At 46.5% G+C, this 18721-nt stretch overlaps 2 protein-coding genes across 10 annotated transcripts in view; both read left to right on the plus strand.

Moving 5' to 3' along the window:
* Window positions 1-827: 827 nt before the first annotated feature.
* On the plus strand, window positions 828-12920 carry ptbp1b (polypyrimidine tract binding protein 1b). Of its 9 annotated transcripts, XM_062395287.1 has the most exons (16): window positions 828-968; window positions 2832-2865; window positions 4577-4978; window positions 5276-5336; window positions 5760-5932; window positions 6007-6153; window positions 6241-6369; window positions 7079-7189; window positions 7274-7451; window positions 7941-8018; window positions 8313-8455; window positions 8962-8995; window positions 9585-9677; window positions 9835-10051; window positions 10146-10223; window positions 10864-12920. In XM_062395287.1, exons 4-16 carry the CDS (start codon window positions 5324-5326, stop codon window positions 10994-10996), a joined length of 1527 nt encoding a protein of 508 aa, XP_062251271.1. In that variant the 5' UTR covers window positions 828-968; window positions 2832-2865; window positions 4577-4978; window positions 5276-5323; the 3' UTR covers window positions 10997-12920. The 9 variants fall into 9 exon arrangements, with proteins under 9 accessions (XP_062251271.1, XP_062251268.1, XP_062251267.1 ...); XM_062395284.1 differs by having other exon boundaries at window positions 4577-5336; XM_062395283.1 differs by lacking the exon at window positions 4577-4978.
* Window positions 12921-18371: 5451 nt separating this feature from the next.
* The window catches only part of LOC133960881 (ephrin-A2-like), a 24885-nt gene continuing 24535 nt past the window's right edge, over window positions 18372-18721 (plus strand). The window contains exon 1 of the mRNA XM_062395737.1: window positions 18372-18721. This exon is cut by the window's right edge and continues 237 nt beyond it. The gene's annotated coding sequence lies outside the window, so the exon portion shown is untranslated.

Raw genomic sequence — 18721 nt, forward strand, 5'->3', positions numbered from 1 at the left:
TGTGTTACAGGACACCGAGCAGCACACACACACACACACACACACACACACACACACACACACACACACAGTGAACAACACACACACCCATGCCCTCAGGAGGAGCCGTCGTGGCCTGTTATTTATTATTATATTATTATTCTGTTAACTTTATTTGATATTATTTGATATTTCTTTTCAAGCAAAAATTAACAAACATGTCGGATTCCAGCGAGAGGTCAAATATTGTGTGAGAAACACACGAGCATCAGTCCTTCGGTAACATCAATACCTCATTCATACCAATTTAATAAATTCAAATATTGTTTGTGTTGATTTGACATCAATCAATCAAATTGTTATATTGTTATATGTAATTAGTATAGTCTCATATTCACAGGTCCCAGTTTGTCTCCTCGTCTGTAACCAGGTGAGACGTCCTCTGATCTTCACCCTCAACAAAGGTCAAACTACTGAAACCTTCAACAGGTGAAGAAGGTGGACACCTCAGAGACACATGTGAGGACCCGTCTCCCAGGACGGACACTAGTCCACCAGTTGTCCAGAGTAACAGAGACTCTTTACAGCTTTGACTAGATCAAACACTTTGTACCAAAATGGAAGGTCAATGAATTAGAAAATTAGAAATAATCCAAGTTCATTTAATTTATCTTAGAGTAAAGTGTTTCCTGTTTCTCTGAGGAGACAAGGATCTTCTTCTTCGACGATCTTTGGCCTCAGGTCTGAATTGTTGGGCTGGCTCTGTGAGCCAATCAGAATGCAGTTCCTTACGGGAACGCCTCATATATTTTACCAACTGTCCAATCATGTCGCTGCTCCAGCCGGACGCCATCTTGTGCTGTGCAGTGGAGCCGGAGGCTGGACGCGCTGCTCGTCAGTTCCGTGTTGTGCGATGGACGAGTGAGTTTCCTGAGTCAGCAGAGTAACAGCGGCTGATCGGTCCGGGCAGAAGCGGAGTGTGAGTCCAGGTTAGAGTTCGAGAGCAGCGGGTTGTACACATGTGACTGTGGAGGAGCGGGAAGCTAAGCTAGCTGAGCTAGCTGCAGTGTTAGCTGAAGCCACAGCAAACTGCATTAAACAGCCGCTGTTGAAACGTCCCGCGGCGCTGCACGTTCACACTGATGTTTGATTTCACAGACTTTTATTAGAGATAATAAACTAACGAGGAACCGGAACGTGACGCCCATCAGCTTCCGGAGGGGTCACGCCCCCAAGCCGGATGTGGTCCCACTGTAACTTCGTTGTGGGCTCACGTGGTCTGAACTGGTTCCACACAGACCTGAGTGTGTTGTGATGGTGGTGAAGACGAAGTGGTTCAGACCCCAGTACACTGGGCACTGGTTTCAGGTCATTGTGTGTCACATGCAGGCTGTTCCAGAGGCTGCTGGTTCTAAACCACATGTCAAACGGGGGGAGGGGGGGTGTCAGGCTTTCAGATTCAGTGACATCTTTTAAACCACTTCTTAAAAGCATTTATTAATAAAGCTTTATATTAATCTTTGAATTGTATCTGTTAGATTTGACTGTGAAACTTTGCCTCTGTCCTTTCGTAGTTGGGTTAACTCTGTAAAGCTCTCAACGTCTATTGTGATTGTGTGTAGCCTGTTTCTGCCAAACAAATGATTTTACAACTTTGAGGAACCATTAAGCTGAACTACTGATGTGACCTTTCCTGACACTTACCTGGCACTTATGAGTTAGATCTCATTTGGATCAGTTCAGGTTCCCAGCCCAAGATGTGACGGTACTTCAAACTGACAAGTGGACTTGTTTGTCGTTGTGTTGTGCACTCTTGTTTGTCGTTGTGTTGTGCACTCTTGTTTGTCGTTGTGTTGTTCACTCTTGTTTGTCGTTGTGTTGTTCACTCTTGTTTGTCGTTGTCTTGTTCACTCTTGTTTGTCGTTGTCTTGTTCACTCTTGTTTGTTGTTGTCTTATTCACTCTTGCTTGTCGTTGTGTTGTGCACTCTTGTTTGTCGTTGTGTTGTTCACTCTTGTTTGTCGTTGTGTTGTTCACTCTTGTTTGTCGTTGTGTTGTTCACTCTTGTTTGTCGTTGTGTTGTTCACTCTTGTTTGTCGTTGTGTTGTTCACTCTTGTTTGTCGTTGTCTTGTTCACTCTTGTTTGTCGTTGTCTTATTCACTCTTGTTTGTCGTTGTGTTGTTCACTCTTGTTTGTCGTTCACTCTTGTTTGTCGTTGTCTTGTTCACTCTTGTTTGTTGTTGTCTTGTTCACTCTTGTTTGTCGTTGTCTTGTTCACTCTTGTTTGTCGTTGTGTTGTTCACTCTTGTTTGTCGTTGTGTTGTTCACTCTTGTCTCGACGTATGAAGACATTCATGATGGGAATCAGGAGCAGGACACAGTTGGACTTATTGTTTTCCATCTGGTTTAACGTCTGTTCAGTTTTATTTGAAATGTCCCTGTGACTCAAAGGCTCATTTACAACCTCTCATTGTCTCCACTGGTTCCTAGTGAGGTCTGTGATTGGGTATTGATTATGAATGGATTGGGTATCTGGGGCCAATAGATTTGGGCAGAATATTTTTTAACACAGAATAATTTTCCCATCTGTTAATACTGGTGTTCAGTGTTATCTGTAAAGCCTCTTAATGGTTCAGACTGATCCGTTTTATTAAGATCGCCAGTGAAGGTCACATCGTGGGTCGAAGTAATTAATTAATCTGCGCTGATAGAAGGTTTACAAATTATCTTTATGATCTGATGCTGATCGTCTTTTCTCTTCCTCCATCTCCTCAGTAAAAACATCTTTTAACTGGTCATTTTTTTGCTAATCTCGTTTTATCTCTCTCCTTCTCTCCGTCTTTTCTTCACAGCGGTGTCCACCACGATTTCACAGTTGGTACCAAGGTAGGCATCTCTGCTTCCTTTTCATCCTCTGCTTCCTTTTCATCCTCTGCTTCCTTTTCATCCTCTGCTTCCTTTTCTTCTTCTGCTGCTTCCTCCCTCCTCTTCCTCTCTCTGGTTTGTTTTCTGCTGTGAACTCTGAGTGTGTGACGTCGTTTCATCTTGAACCAGGTTGTGTGTAGTTGTAGTTTTCTGATTGGTTCAAACTGCAGCAGTGATTCCAGCACGTTCCTCAGTGCTTAGAGAATCTGATGAACAGCAGGGGACACAACGTTCTTCTGATTATTGATTATAGACAGGGCTGCGGCGAATAGTCAACGTAATTAATGACGCCGACGCTGAAAATGCTTAAATACATATTTTAAACCTTCGCGTCGGACCAACATAAATTATGATTTTACCTTTTTGGATTTCTAAAACGTTTATTATCAATTCATTACAACAAATGTTCTTCTTCAATATCACTTTGTAACGCCGGGTTGACACCGGACGCCGAAGCACCGCGCCGCTGTTCACACGGGACGCTCATTTCTCAGCGCCGGTCAGACCGCGACTCTGCGTTCTCCGCTTGTTGTTGTATGTAACCCGTTCAATGAACTGGTTTGTGGGTCAATGATGATGGTCTTCATACCCCCCGCTCTCTTTCTATCTGCTTGTAGTGGATGGGCAGAGGGGGTCATTTAATTATGTGATTGGGAAAATTAAAACAGGACAACAGAAGGGGAATACAAAGTATGGGCTGCATATTTGATCACTCATATCAAATATGTTTCCTGGCGCGATACGTTCACGGCGATCGAGAAAAACAGGCCGTGAATGAAGTGAAAGGGTCAATTTGATGTTTTTGGAGGAAAATTAATGGTTTAGATTAATCAACGCATCAGTAGAGTAGTCGACAGAGTGATCGATAGAAGAATAGTCGTTAGCTGCAGCCCTAGTTATCAGTCATCTCCTCTGCTCAGTAATCAGCTGTTATTCACAGGAACACTTCCCTTCAGTGTCAGCCTGGAAAAATACTTTCTTTACCTGAAGAAAGAAATCGTTTTATTTTCCTGAACTTTGATCCAATTTAATTTAGAAACCAATAAAGACAACGTGAGCAGATCTGAGATCAGGGAGCAGTGCCCAGGAAACGCCTGGAGGAAAATATCTCTAAATCGATGACTTTGTTCTGACGTCGTTATTGTGACGTATTTAATGTGGAAACAGGAAGTGATTCCAGAACAACAGCTGCTGGCGCTAGTGTTGACCAAATTTCATACTTTCCAAGCTTAACTTCACCAGCTGATGATAATTTATTATTTATTATTACTAATTATTTCCTCATTTGAAGTTGATAAAAAGTTTGGACCTCAAAGATCGGTCAAACCTGTTTATCCAGCAGGGGGCAGTCTGTGATTAAATTCAGATCCTTTTATTATAAAAATAAAGAATTCCTCACAAACAAACCGACCAGTGAATCAACAACGTGCTCATGTCTCTGCTGCCTGGTCCCCAGCTGTCCGACACGGAGACAACGAGACGTCTCTGGTTGCTGATTCATTATTCATCAGTAGAATCAGGAAAGACAACTGAGCTGCTCTGTTCACATCAGTTTAATCACTTGAGCTTTTTTCACACATGACCTGAACCACAGACGTGAACCTCACATGTTCTGCAGGTTCTGTATGTGAGAACTCAAACGTCTGAGTCAGTGTCTCTGGACATTTTCTAGATGTTTTCCTGCAGCCAGCCAGTACAATGTGTGGAAGCTTCCCAGAGAGCGACGTGTTGACGAGGTTTCTAACACGTGACGTGAAACTGGAAGAACTCAAACATCTCAGGATGAAGAAGAGGAGCCGGACACGTAGAAGATGAAGACGTCAGCTTGGAAACACGAGGAGATTCCAGATCTTCTGGTGATGAGGTCGACGCCGGTGTGGATGAGATGTAAACAACAACACTGATGTTTCCACAGCAGAGTTCATACGTCATGTCCCGCCTCCTGCTGCTCTACAGGCTCCGCCCCTGCTGCTCTACAGGCTCCGCCCTCGCCTGGATGTTCCCACATGTTCCTGTTTGAACGAGTCGGACCCGACAACCTGCTGCTGCTTCACAAACACCAACTACACAACATGTGCAGATGCTATTTCATGTCTAACAACATTTAACTGTCGACGTTGCATTTAACCTCTGACCTCTAGGTTCAGATGTGTAGAAACTTTGTGAGAGGAAGTGATGAACACTCAGGTGCTTCAGGATGAAGAGGAGACGATCAGATGATTTCACTTCTGTTATTGATTATTGTTTCTCTGGATGAAGAGCCTGAGTTTGTTTAAGTATAGTTTTTATTGAGCTTCACAGATCAGGAGCCCCCCCCTCCAGCTCTGTGTTGGGTTAGTGTGTGAAAGTTGTGTTTTTTGCTGTGTTGCAGAGAGGATCTGACGAGCTTGTCCCCAGCGTCTCCATTGGTCCATGTATCATGAGCACCACAGGTCAGGCTCCCTGCTGCGTCCACACTGACACAGAACTGACCGTCAGTTGTCAGTTCATCACTGGTGCTATGGTTACAGTCTCATACAACAATACAATACATTTTTTTACACATTTTTTGATTCAATGAACAAAGTTAAAGTCGAGGATTCATCACATCTCTGCAGAGTCCCCCCCCCCCCCAACTAACTGGTAACTAGTTTAGTAATCAGTCATTACCTAGTTAAATATGTCTTGACCTTGTAAGATGACTAATCATAATATGATTGTTGATGTCTGGAATACATATAGAAACAGCATTGTCCACGAAGAGGAATTAGCTTGAAAGTGTAAAAAATGTTTTATCCGATTTATTGAATCGATAAATCAAAAACTAAGTCCTAGTCGGTCATGTGACCTAACCTGCTTTCTCCTTTTGTCTTTAGCCAATGGCAACGACAGCAAGTTTAGAGGCGACCTGAGGGGACCTAACCCTAACCCGTCCAGGGTCCTCCACATCCGCAAGCTGCCCAACGACATCACGGAGGCGGAGGTCATCAGCCTGGGTCTGCCCTTCGGAGACGTCTCCAACCTGCTGATGCTCAAAGCCAAGAACCAGGTGCAGGTCTCAGATCAGTAGAGTTTACAGAGAGGTGGCTGAGCTCATTCCTGACCTCTGACCTGTCTCCTCAGGCCTTCTTAGAGATGTCCTCGGAGGACGCAGCTCAGAACATGGTGGGTTATTACTCCACAGTGATGCCGATCATCAGACACCACCCGGTCTACGTCCAGTTCTCTACCCACAAGGAGCTGAAGACAGACAACTCGCCCAACCAGGAGGTAGGAGCGTTGGCAGTGGTTGATGTAAGCATACGTCCTGCAGCCAGACATTGTGACCATCTGCCCCTTGTCCCCCCCTTGTCCTAGAGGGCCCAGGCGGCTCTTCGGGCCCTCACTATGTCTCATGTGGACATGGCGGTGGTGGCACCCAGCACGGTGCTGAGGGTGGTGGTGGAAAACCTGGTCTACCCCGTCACACTGGACGCCCTCTGCCAGGTAACATGGGAACGACACCACATAACTTCAAACAACCTTAAAGGGGACATGTTATGAAAATTCCTCTTGTGTAGTGCTTCATGTTAATTTGATATCTGTCATGTCTACCGTCCCAAAAACTCTGGAAAAAACAAGAGTGCGTCCAATGGGATTAGACCGAAATAAACTTCATAGTCACACCATGCCCATGTCGGGAGTCTCGCTACATGGCCTTGGACAAGCGAGCTAACGCTAGCCGGGCTCCACCGGCCCGGTTAGCTTGCAAGCTAACGCTAGCCAGGGAGCTGCTTCAGACTGGGTAAAAGGTTTTTAATGATCCTTGTGGTATTTTGGCCAAATATGTTACAGACATTTCATTAAGACCCCAAGGAGCCATATCAACTGGTGAAAAGGGCATAATATGTCCCCTTTAACTAAAAATCAACTTTATTAATACAAAACTTAACAAACACAAAGTTCTTTACACATGGATCAAAACATTTTAAGGCTGAGACAAATGAGACCAATACAATTTACCAAAATAATGAACTGGCGTGTTGGCGATGGTACGGGGATCAATGAGGTTTATTTATTGGGGGGTTTTAAGGGGCCAGTGGTTTTGAACCCGGAGATCCGGGCCCATCACTGGTGGCAAGGAGCCTAGCTCCCAGTAAAGACCAGTCTATACAGAGAAGAGGAGGATTTGTTAAAGTTCTGCTCTGGTTCTTAGATCTTCTCTAAGTTCGGCAACGTGTTGAGGATCATCGTCTTCACCAAGAACAGTCAGTTCCAGGCTCTGCTGCAGTATTCTGAGGGAGCTTCTGCCCAGGCAGCTAAACTGGTGAGTGCTGCCCCCTACAGGAAGATAAAAGGTGACACCTGTTGGCCCAGGAAGCAGCAGAGAACTGATGTGTCTTTGTTTCAGTCTCTGGACGGACAGAACATCTACAACGGCTGCTGCACTCTGAGGATCAGCTTCTCTAAACTCACCAGCCTCAACGTCAAGTACAACAACGAGAAGAGTCGAGACTTCACCAGACCGGACCTCCCCGCTGGAGATAGCCATCCCCCGCTGGAGCACCCGGCCATGGCCACAGCCTTCAGTAAGAGACGCAGGGCTGACGGCCCCTGGTGGAGCCTCTATGGTGGAGCCTCTATGGTGGAGCCTCTATGGTGGAGCCTCTATGGTGGAGCCTCTATGGTGGAGCCTCTATGGTGGAGCCTCTATGGTGGAGCCTCTATGGTGGAGCCTCTATGGTGGAGCCTCTATGGTGGAGCCTCTATGGTGGAGCCTCTATGGTGGAGCCTCTATGATGGAGCCTCTATGGTGGAGCCTCTATGGTGGAGCCTCTATGGTGGAGCCTCTATGATGGAGCCTCTATGGTGGAGCCTCTATGGTGGAGCCTCTATGGCGGAGCCTCTATGGCGGAGCCACTATGATGGAGCCTCTATGATGGAGCCTCTATGGTGGAGCCTCTATGGCGGAGCCACTATGATGGAGCCTCTATGATGGAGCCTCTATGGTGGAGCCTCTATGGTGGAGCCTCTATGGTGGAGCCTCTATGATGGAGCCTCTCTTTTCTCTTCCTCAGCTCCAGGCATCTTTTCAGCTGGACCTTACGCCGGAGCGACTCACACGTTCCCTCCGGCCTTCACCATCCAGTCGACAAGTAAGTGTCACCTTTGTGTCCTGAGCCTTTGTGTCATCACAGCTTCAGTCCTGTGAAGTAAAGACTGTTCAGGTAGAGAAGTGTTTTCTAAGGAGCGGTCTGAATCTGAAGAGATGGGAACAGGTTGGTATGGATTCATGTCTCATCATTATTATGATGACCCTGGGCGGGTCAGTGTTGGGTCTACACTGGAGTGGTCCTGAATGGACTCAGAGCTGGTGCCGTCTCTTCAGACTGGATCAGGACTCTTGTGCAGTTGGTGGTTCAGGTGTTTACTGGTCTCACCTCTCCCAGTGTCCTCCCCCTACACAGGCCTGGCGGTCCCCGCTCTGCCCGGAGCACTGGCCTCTCTGTCCCTGCCGGGGGCCACCAGGCTGGGATTCCCCCCCCTGTCTCCTGGACACTGTGTCCTGTTGGTGAGCAACCTGAACCCTGAGGTGAGTCTGTCCTCTGGTCCTCATGTCCTCCCACGCTGTCCACACTGACAACATCATTCAGATACTGATACGGCAGCTCATGTATTTATTTACTTATGAAATATAAACTCCATCTATTTCAGGTTTAATATTTTGAGCAAACAATCTTATTATAAAGAAATGAAAACCGAAATATATAGAAGTATAAAGTTAAATTAAAATCATCTTTTCTTTTGTATTGTTAATTCTGTGAGATACAAGTTTTAATATCAACAACCACTGATACAGAGATGAGCCTGGATCAAACCTCAGAGACCCAGTGAAACCAGAGCTCCCAACAAGTCGACCACACAGCGCCATATGTTCCCATATTGACCTCATCTGACCCCCCCCCCCCCCCCTAAAAAGGTGATTAACCTTTGATTGACCCCTCACCTCTTTCTTTTTGTTTCTTTAATTTGTTGCCATGGAAACTCCTCGGACCCTCCCACCTTCCCCTGCCCCCCCGCTGCCTTGTGTCTGTACAGAGGGTTTCGCCCCACTGCCTCTTTGTTCTCTTTGGTATGTTGTCACAAGCTTCTTGTTTGATTATCACCTTGATTTGAAGTTTCTGTTTGTTTTCATTTTGAAAAGATTTTTGAGATGATTTCACAATATCTGCAGCTCGGCCACAAAGACCCACACTGATCCCAGACCAGCGTGTTGTGACTTTATGTAAAGATGTTATCTTGTGGTGATGACGCCAGAACACGTGTTCGACCAATCACTAGTCACGCTCAGCTGTCAATCAAGAGTTTGCACGTCTGTCTTATCTTTTAGTTTCACTGTTGAATCAGCTGCTCGTGTTTTTCTTAGTCCACACTCACAGTTCACACTGACTCTGCCACCTTCACATTGTGGACTCACAACTTCTTCCTCGTGTGAGGAGTTCCTCTCAAAGTTACATTCACAGGTTTTTGATACCAGCTCCTCCACAGATTGAATTATTAACACATTAAAACACAGGAAGTCCTCATTTATTTGATCTGACCAATAGAACAAGGGTCAGTGTTCCTGCAGGATGTAGACAGACCGTTGTGACAGGTGACACATGTGTAACATGTTTGTGTGACGTGTAGAAACCTCTGTTTTGATCTCTGCCTGTCTGAAGGTGTTTATGGCGACGTGATGAGAGTGAAGATCCTGTTCAACAAGAAGGAGAACGCTCTGGTCCAGATGTCCGACTGCACTCAGGCTCAGCTAGGTAACACCTCCTGCTGCGGAGCGGGAAGAAACCTTTAATCTGGGAAACGGGACTTTCATCCAATATACACAGTACTGCTCCATCATAATGGTTTTCTTAGCGGAGTCCTTGTCTGTTCAGAAGCTTGAACAGTGTTCTCCACTGGTCTGGTTTGCAGCTATGAGTCACCTGAGTGGCCAGCGGCTGCATGGGAAGCCCCTGCGCATCACGCTGTCCAAACACACCAACGTCCAGCTTCCCCGTGAAGGACACGAGGACCAGGGCCTGACCAAAGAGTACAGCAGTTCCCCTCTTCACCGCTTCAAGAAACCCGGCTCCAAAAACTACTCCAACATCTTCCCACCTTCTGCCACCTTGCACCTCTCCAACATCCCGTAAGTCCTTCACCTGCTCCGTCCACTGGCTCAGGTCCAAACACAGACACCACACTCAGGACCTACAGCCTCTCTCCTGTCTGCTTTGTCTTAGCCCTGCTGTCGTAGAAGAGGATCTCAAGGTGCTGTTTTCCAGCTCAGGATCAATGGTCAACGGCTTCAAGTTCTTCCAGTAAGTGTAACGTCCTGCTTTCCTCCTGTATCCCACAGGCCCTGTTCTTCATCTGTGACCTGAAGTCATCAGGTCTTCATCTTTACCCTCAAGCCTCTCTCTTTGTCCCTTTCCTCCTCCCTAGTCTCCTTCCTTCAGCTCCTAATTCAAATGGTGTCCAGAAGCCATCGTCCTTGTACCCACCCAGAAAACTTCACTTATGCCTCAAATGGAGTTATTGTGTAGTCGCACTGCCCTGAAGCCCTCATCCATTTGATAAACCCTGCCGTATCTGCATTGCATGTTTATATTTTCAAACCATGACCTAATCTAAGTCTTTAGCTTTACCCTGAAGCTGCTGTCCTCGTCCTGTCCTGAGTCACCAGTCTGACTTTAATACTGGATAGTACTGGATTTGACCAGTTTAATGAAAGTGGGGCTCTGATGTGTTGATATTGTTGTTTCAAACAAATCAACGAGAAGAGAAAGAAAACTACGTCTGATTCCTAGTGAGACTGCATAGGTTCAGAGACGTCCTTCACGTGTCCCAGGACCAATGTCCACCGGGGGGGCAGGGCCATTTCCCTGAACCCCCCCCGTCCACTCAAATGAAAGGCCATGTTGTGTGAAGTCTTGAGAACCTTCTTTTGGTCTCCTCCAGGAAGGACCATAAGATGGCTCTGATCCAGATGGGCTCCGTGGAGGAAGCCATCGAGTCCCTCATCGAGTTCCACAACCACGACCTTGGAGAAAACCACCACCTTCGAGTCTCCTTCTCCAAGTCCTCCATCTGAGTCCCTGGATCCTCCGCTCTCCATGTTGTCCACTACACTCCGATCATTCCAACATGTCTGAACGCACCAGGAACTCGGGTCTGATGTTAAATTATTTAAGAAAAAGCTCATGTTGGTTGTTTGCCTTAGAAGAGGATCTGGTTTCTGGAACACAAAGCGTTCTGAGATGATTCTCTGAATTCAGGGAATGAGGTCAGTCAGTTTATCGTCAGGATTTTAAGGAAGAAACAGAATTCACATTGTGTCTTGTTTTGTAAACCAGTTATCTGAGCCTCTCTTGCCTTTTGACTAAACTCAGAGTCAGTATTTTAATTTATTTCTCCAGAATTGGGACTTGAATCCTTTAAATCTCGACTTGGCTCCGACTTCCTCTTTCAGCTGAGCTCGTCCTCTCCCCTTGACCAACACTCGTGTCTTCATCAGTTCTGATAAATGTTGTAACCCGCAGATCTGAGACCAGGGAGCTGGCTCAGCCTCAAACGACACTGTGCCTTATCCCGGAGTCACAACCATCTCCCATCATGCCTCGGTCAATTGGCAGTTTACAGTTGATAAAGGTTTACTGTTGATGAACTGTATTACAGATATATTCATATGTAGGTGTATTTTATTGTTGGTCTTTGTGTTAGTGTTTTGTACTGCGGGTCATTGTAGCATCATGTGAACTGACCCATAGCGGTTGTTGGGTTTCTAGTCTAGTCTATTTTCTGTTCCTTTTGGATTTCTTGATTTCCATGTATGCAATTACGTTTTATTCAAATCAGATTTTGTAGCAATATTTGAATCATTCCTGAGCTTTGATTGGTTTGTTTTGGGTTGTTGTGTTTGTCTCTGCTGCCTTCACCATGTTTCCTGTGCTCTGCTGTGAGTTGTGATGTTCGCTGTGACGGTTTTATTTAGTGTGTGATCCACTTCAGCTGAAACCAAAAAGGGTTTTCTAGATGCAGACGAACGCACCTGCCTCAGGGTTCTGGTTCTAAGGACCAGAACCGCAACTGATCTGGTTTTGATTCTTTTCTCTGGATTCAGCCCAGTAGCTCTGGTCTCTGTTCAAATGGGCGGTGGCTCCGTGCCTTCACGCACACGTTGGTTCCTCCTGGTTCCTCTTGGTTCCACTGGTTCCACTGGTTTGTTCGTGTCTTCACTTTATTACGTCGACATTCCAGCTGCTCAGACATCGCCATGACGACATCTTTCCTCATGGTGCATTCAGGGAACCTGGGAGATTATTTTGACAGTAGAATAAAAACAAAATCTGTTAACGGATGCTGTGTCGCAAGTCAGTCTCCTCAAGTCGGGACTTCCTGTTCCTCCATCAGAGTATCCCACAATGCATTGCACTTCAGTCATTGACTCTGTCTGAGACCGCAGACGCCTGTAAACTGACCAATCAGAAAACAGTACTGGTTCTAATACAGAAGGAAACTGACCTCAGATTAGACAGATTCTGCCAAAAAAATATGGGTCTTAAATCATCAACATGACGTGAAAGAACGAGACTCGAACCAATAGGGTTAACTCCCCACTCCGTTACCATGGTAACCGAGTCAGAGGTCGCCTCAGGACCAACAAGAGGCCCCCCCCCCCATCAAGTAACCAGTCTTCACGTGGTCGTCCCTCAGCCACATGTTGTTCATTACTGGGAACATTTTACCTTGATCTTTCAGTTACTGAAAGGCAAATTCTGATGAATGTGTCAGTGGTTTCTCCCAGGTGACCTGAACACATCACGAGCTGTCAGGTGAGGGATGTGGGCGGGGCTGTTGAACTGTACATACATGTTCTGTAGCACATGTGACCGTTGGTTTTATATCTGATGAAACATCGAAGAAAAATCTGTTTAAATCACTTTTTATCTAAAGTTTCTTTGTCTCAGTTTTTACGAATGTATTTAAGTAAATATAAATAAAACAGTGACGCCTCATTAAGTTGCCAACATTCAGTTTACTCTGCTATTTCAATTATAATTGAATTCTTAATGTATTAATGAGCCTGTTAAATGTCTTGATGTTCAGAGAAGTGTCCAATTCCTGTTGTAAAATAATACAGTAGACTCACACAGACACACACAGACAGACACGCACACAGACAGACAGACACGCACACGCACACTCAAACTATTCAAGTGGTCAAATTAACAGACTGTAAAAAACATTCGATCAGATAATAATTCACAGTTGTGTCCACTAGGTGGAGCCATTGTCCACCGATTGGTTTACAACGTCTACACAACATGTGTCCTCACATCTTCACCATCAGGACCTCCTCAGTTCATCTGCTCCTTCATCTCCATCAGACTCAAAGTATAAACACTTTGAACAGGAAGTTACAAACTGGTTCTTCTCATGTGGTGAATCCTGTTGTGTTGTGTTCCATCAGCATGTGTGTGTCCTGGGAGAGGATCCTCACATGGGACTGAGCTTCAGGTGGAGGTTTTCGTGGGTCCTCCTTCCTTGAAACATGAGTTTGTATTTTCAAACGTTCAGTGACTGAAGTTGAAGCTGCAGAGTGTCTGAGACTTTATTTGAGAGGACGATGGAAGCTTCCATTCTCCTGAACCGCTGAAGAGAATCGAAGCGTGAACGTTCAGTCCTGAGGAGACGACGAGAAGATCTGAAGATTAACAGACTGAAGAAGTTCATACTGTCTTCTGATACACACACAGACACACACACAGACACACACACACACATCCCCATGCCGGACGCTGACACGCCGCCCTACAAAGGGATTGTGTGAAAGAAAAGCTTTGTTACGGCAGCTTTGTCTCAGATCTGAGGTTTAATATAAACCCCCAAAACGTGCACGCTCACAGACACACACACACAAAATACACATAACCACACACAAAATACATATACACACACAAACACGCAAAATATACATCCACACAAAATACACATACCCCCACACAAAATACACAAACACACAAAATACACACACATACACACAAAATACACATACACATAAAATTCAAAAGGCACAACAGTGACTCCGGTTCACACCTGGTATTGACATTTGTTTATGTGATTTCACCACCAGGTGTGATCAGATCTAAATCTGTGTGTGTCTGTTCACACATGGACTGAGAGCTGTCCACCGGTCTGATCACACCTGGTGGTGAGGTGGCTGTGGCCGAGCGGTAGAGCGGTTGGCCTCCAACCAGAGGGTCGGCAGATTGAATCCCAGCCCATGTCCTTCGAGCTCAGAATCTGAAGTCCGGATCCAAAGGGCCCTTCTCGAGGTGGGTGGAGCTACAGCCGAGTCCAGGTCTCGCACCCTCACCAGGGACCGTTTCCATCATGTGTCTTCTGACGAGGTCCCACATGTCTTCTCCGTCTTCCAGGCCACCTGCAAGTCAGGGGACATATCACACAAACTCACGTCTGCCTACAATCCTCAAGTCTCACAGAGCCAGTCCACCGGACCTGTGGACAGTGATGTCCTCCCCAGCCACCTGTTCTCCGGTTCACCCTGCTGTCCAGGGACCTCAGCTGAACGCTACCTCCTCCGCCCGTTCAGGACCAGTGTGCTGCTTCACTCTCCAGCTCAGATGAACATCTCATAGCTTGATGACCTCGAGGTGTTTGTCTCACCCCCCCCCCCCCCCCCCCCTTCTCAAAAGCTGAGCCATTCGCCGTTAAACTTGCTCCTCATGGAGACGCCTCTTCTGAGTCCTCAGGACGGTCCTCTGAACATGAGAGTCAAACCCATGTCCTCGCACCACCCAGCTGCCCAGAAGGTGGAGACGCAGGAACTCCAGGGGTTGCTCAAGGGGATCTTCTAATGATATAACTATGAAAATAAAATACAAATAATGATTAATATTGACGTTTTTGATCCTTACTCACCTCCTCCCTGTAAACGGCTTCAATGCTTCTTCTGCTACACACATCTCCTCCATGGATCTTTACCTCCAGCCGGAGGAGGTCGGTGTGGACCCGGTGAACCAGAAGAAGCCCGGCTCCCTCAGCTCCTCGCTGGTGGAGATCCAGTGATGAAACTTCACTGGTTTTCTCTCCCGGTGCTTTTATTTACTCTTTGTATTGAGTTTCATGTTCAACTTAATAAAGATAATTTATATTTATTTTATCTTAAATCCCAAACTCGTGTGAGGAAAGTAAATGATGATTCATATTAAAAGTTTAAACTAAGTTTTAAACATCTTTAATTCTGTTCATGTGTAAAATTATAATGACATTTGAGCTCGTTTTCGTTTCTTCGATGACTCAGCACGATCCGCCCCCCCGCAGGGTGACCGAACCTGGCTGTCGATCATCTGATCCAGCTGCCACCCAGAGGAACCTCAGGTCTGATGAGCAGAAGAAGAGACTGGGACTAGTGGTGGTCACTGAGGGTCCATCACAGGTTGAACAGGACCACGCGCCTGACAGCTTCAGTTCTTCTCTCTCCCCCATGTCCAACCGAAGGACCACTGGAGAACCTGCCTCCCTGCAGACCGATGTTACCTGCTCCAGATGTTTCCTCTGGTCCATTAGAACGGACCGATGTTACCTGCTCCAGATGTTTCCTCTGGTCCATTAGAACGGACCGATCTTACCTGCTCCAGATGTTTCCTCCGGTCCATTAGAATGGACCGATGTTACCTGCTCCAGATGTTTCCTCTGGTCCATTAGAACGGACCAATGTTACCTGCTCCAGATGTTTCCTCTGGTCCATTAGAACGGACCGATGTTACCTGCTCCAGATGTTTCCTCTGGTCCATTAGAACGGACCGATGTTACCTGCTCCAGATGTTTCCTCTGGTCCATTAGAACGGACCGATGTTACCTGCTCCAGATGTTTCCTCTGGTCCATTAGAACGGACCGATGTTACCTGCTCCAGATGTTTCCTCTGGTCCATTAGAACGGACCGATGTTACCTGCTCCAGATGTTTCCTCTGGTCCATTAGAACGGACCGATGTTACCTGCTCCAGATGTTTCCTCTGGTCCATTAGAACGGACCGATGTTACCTGCTCCAGATGTTTCCTCTGGTCCATTAGAACGGACCGATGTTACCTGCTCCAGATGTTTCCTCTGGTCCATTAGAACGGACCGATGTTACCTGCTCCAGATGTTTCCTCTGGTCCATTAGAACGGACCGATGTTACCTGCTCCAGATGTTTCCTCTGGTCCATTAGAACGGACCGATGTTACCTGCTCCAGATGTTTCCTCTGGTCCATTAGAACGGACCAATGTTACCTGCTCCAGATGTTTCCTCTGGTCCATTAGAACGGACCGATGTTACCTGCTCCAGATGTGGTTCTCCTGTTTCTGCAGCACCCACTGACACCATCTCTCTCTCTCTCTCACTCAATGAAACATGGTCAGTGGATGTCGAACGCCCGGCTGTCTCTGTATTTATTCGTGGATCTTCTGAAAGGTTCATGGAGTCGTTGCATTAATCTCTGCGTCTGTTTTAAAAGCAACAATTAAAGATTCATCTGTATCCTCCACCTCCCCCCTCCCTCAAAGCTGTCACTGTAAAATATTAATGACGCTCAATCACTGAGAGGAGGAGAGCCGCAGATTATCAGAACCATGAAGACCAGCACCAACAGCTGGAACAACTGCTTCCACCAGGTCCCACATATTACTTTAGAATGTAGGACAAGATGGGGAATGTCTCTTTTATGTTTCAATGTCTTCTGCACCAGTAGATGTTATCAGATGTTGGTGACCACCAGTAGATGTTATCAGATGTTAGTGACCACCAGTAGATGTTATCAGATGTTAGTGACCACCAGTAGATGTTATCAGATGTTAGTAACCACCAGTAGATGTTATCAGATGTTAGTGACCACCAGTAGATGTTATCAGATGTTAGTAACCACCAGTAGATGTTATCAGATGTTAGTGACCACCAGTAGATGTTATCAGATGTTAGTAACCACCAGTAGATGTTATCTGATGTTAGTGACCACCAGTAGATGTTATCAGATGTTAGTGACCACCAGTAGATGTTATCAGATGTTAGTGACCACCAGTAGATGTTATCAGATGTAAGTGACCACCAGTAGATGTTATCTGATGTTAGTGACCACCAGTAGATGTTATCAGATGTTAGTGACCACCAGTAGATGTTATCAGATGTTAGTGACCACCAGTAGATGTTATCAGATGTAAGTGACCACCAGTAGAGGTTATCAGATGTTGGTGACCACCAGTAGACATTATCAGATGTTGGTGACCACCAGTAGATGTTATCAGATGTTAGTGACCACCAGTAGATGTTATCAGATGTTAGTAACCACCAGTAGATGTTATCAGATGTTAGTGACCACCAGTAGATGTTATCAGATGTTAGTAACCACCAGTAGATGTTATCAGATGTTAGTGACCACCAGTAGATGTTATCAGATGTTAGTGACCACCAGTAGATGTTATCAGATGTTAGTGACCACCAGTAGATGTTATCAGATGTAAGTGACCACCAGTAGATGTTATCAGATGTTGGTGACCACCAGTAGATGTTATCAGATGTTAGTGACCACCAGTAGATGTTATCAGATGTTAGTGACCACCAGTGTCTCCACCTTCCTTGGGAGAGACTTATTTTACAACCAGTGAGGATGAGGGCATCAGGATGGATCCTCGTTCCTGCTGTAGGTGTGTGGGTTAGTGAAGGACGTCATGTTGCTCTAACCAGGAAGCTAATCGTGCTAGCTCCCACTCCCAACAGGTCCTGCTGCTCTCCCAGTTCATCCACTGTGCTGCCTCTTCCTGACGCCAGGTTTCCAGCTCCACCAGTACCTGCTGGTCTGAAGGAGATGTTCCACTGGTTTCACAGCTCGTCAGCCTTTGATCTGAGCTTCTACTTCAGGAACTATGTAAGTGGGTTTGCTAGTGTGAGTGTGTGTGTGTGCGCGTGTGAGTGTGCGTCTGTGTGTGTGAGAGAGAGAGAGAGTGTGGGTGTGTGTGTTTGTGTTTGTGTGCGTGTGAGTGAGTGTGTGTGTGTTTGTGTGTTTGTGAGAGAGAGAGTGTGTGTCTTTGTGTGTGTGTGTGAGAGAGAGAGAGATAGAGTGTGTGTGAGAGAGAGAGAGAGAGTGTGTGTTGTGTGTGAGAGTGTGTTTGTGTGTGTCTGTGTGTGTGAGAGAGAGAGAGAGAGAGTGTGTGAGAGAGAGAGAGTGTGTTTGTGTGTGTGAGAGAGAGAGCGAGAGAGAGAGTGTGTTTGCGTGTGAGAGTGTGTTTGTGTGTGTCTGTGTGTGTGAGAGAGAGAGAGAGAGAGAGAGAGAGAGAGAGAGTGTGTGTGTCTGTAGGACAGAGAGAGAGAGAGAGAGAGAGTGTGTCTGTAGGACAGAGAGAGAGAGAGAGAGAGTGAGTCTGTAGGACAGAGAGAATAAGAAGCCCCGCCCACCAGCACTCACCGGGATCTGAGCTGAACTAAACTTTGAGTCTTTGTTCGAGAGAAGCGCGAGGAGCGAGTCCAGAGAACCAGAACCAGAACCAGAGAACCAGAACCAGAGAACCAGAGAACCAGAGAGCCGGTCCTGCTGCGGGCTCACTGCCACCAACAACCCGGGAAAACCCCCGAGGAGTCCCGCGAGGAGGGTGTGAGGAGCCGGGCACAGCTTGGGGAGATACTCGGAGGAGGACATGGATCCAGAGTGAGAGCTCCGGTTCGAGAGGGACACACATGGACGGACCGACGGACCGCGAGCGCTCTGATCCGGTCCCGATTCGGGTACGATGAAACTTTGAGGCCGGTGGTTCTGGACCTGG

Source organism: Platichthys flesus, chromosome 9, assembly GCF_949316205.1.
Source record: "Platichthys flesus chromosome 9, fPlaFle2.1, whole genome shotgun sequence".
Lineage (NCBI taxonomy): Eukaryota > Metazoa > Chordata > Actinopteri > Pleuronectiformes > Pleuronectidae > Platichthys > Platichthys flesus.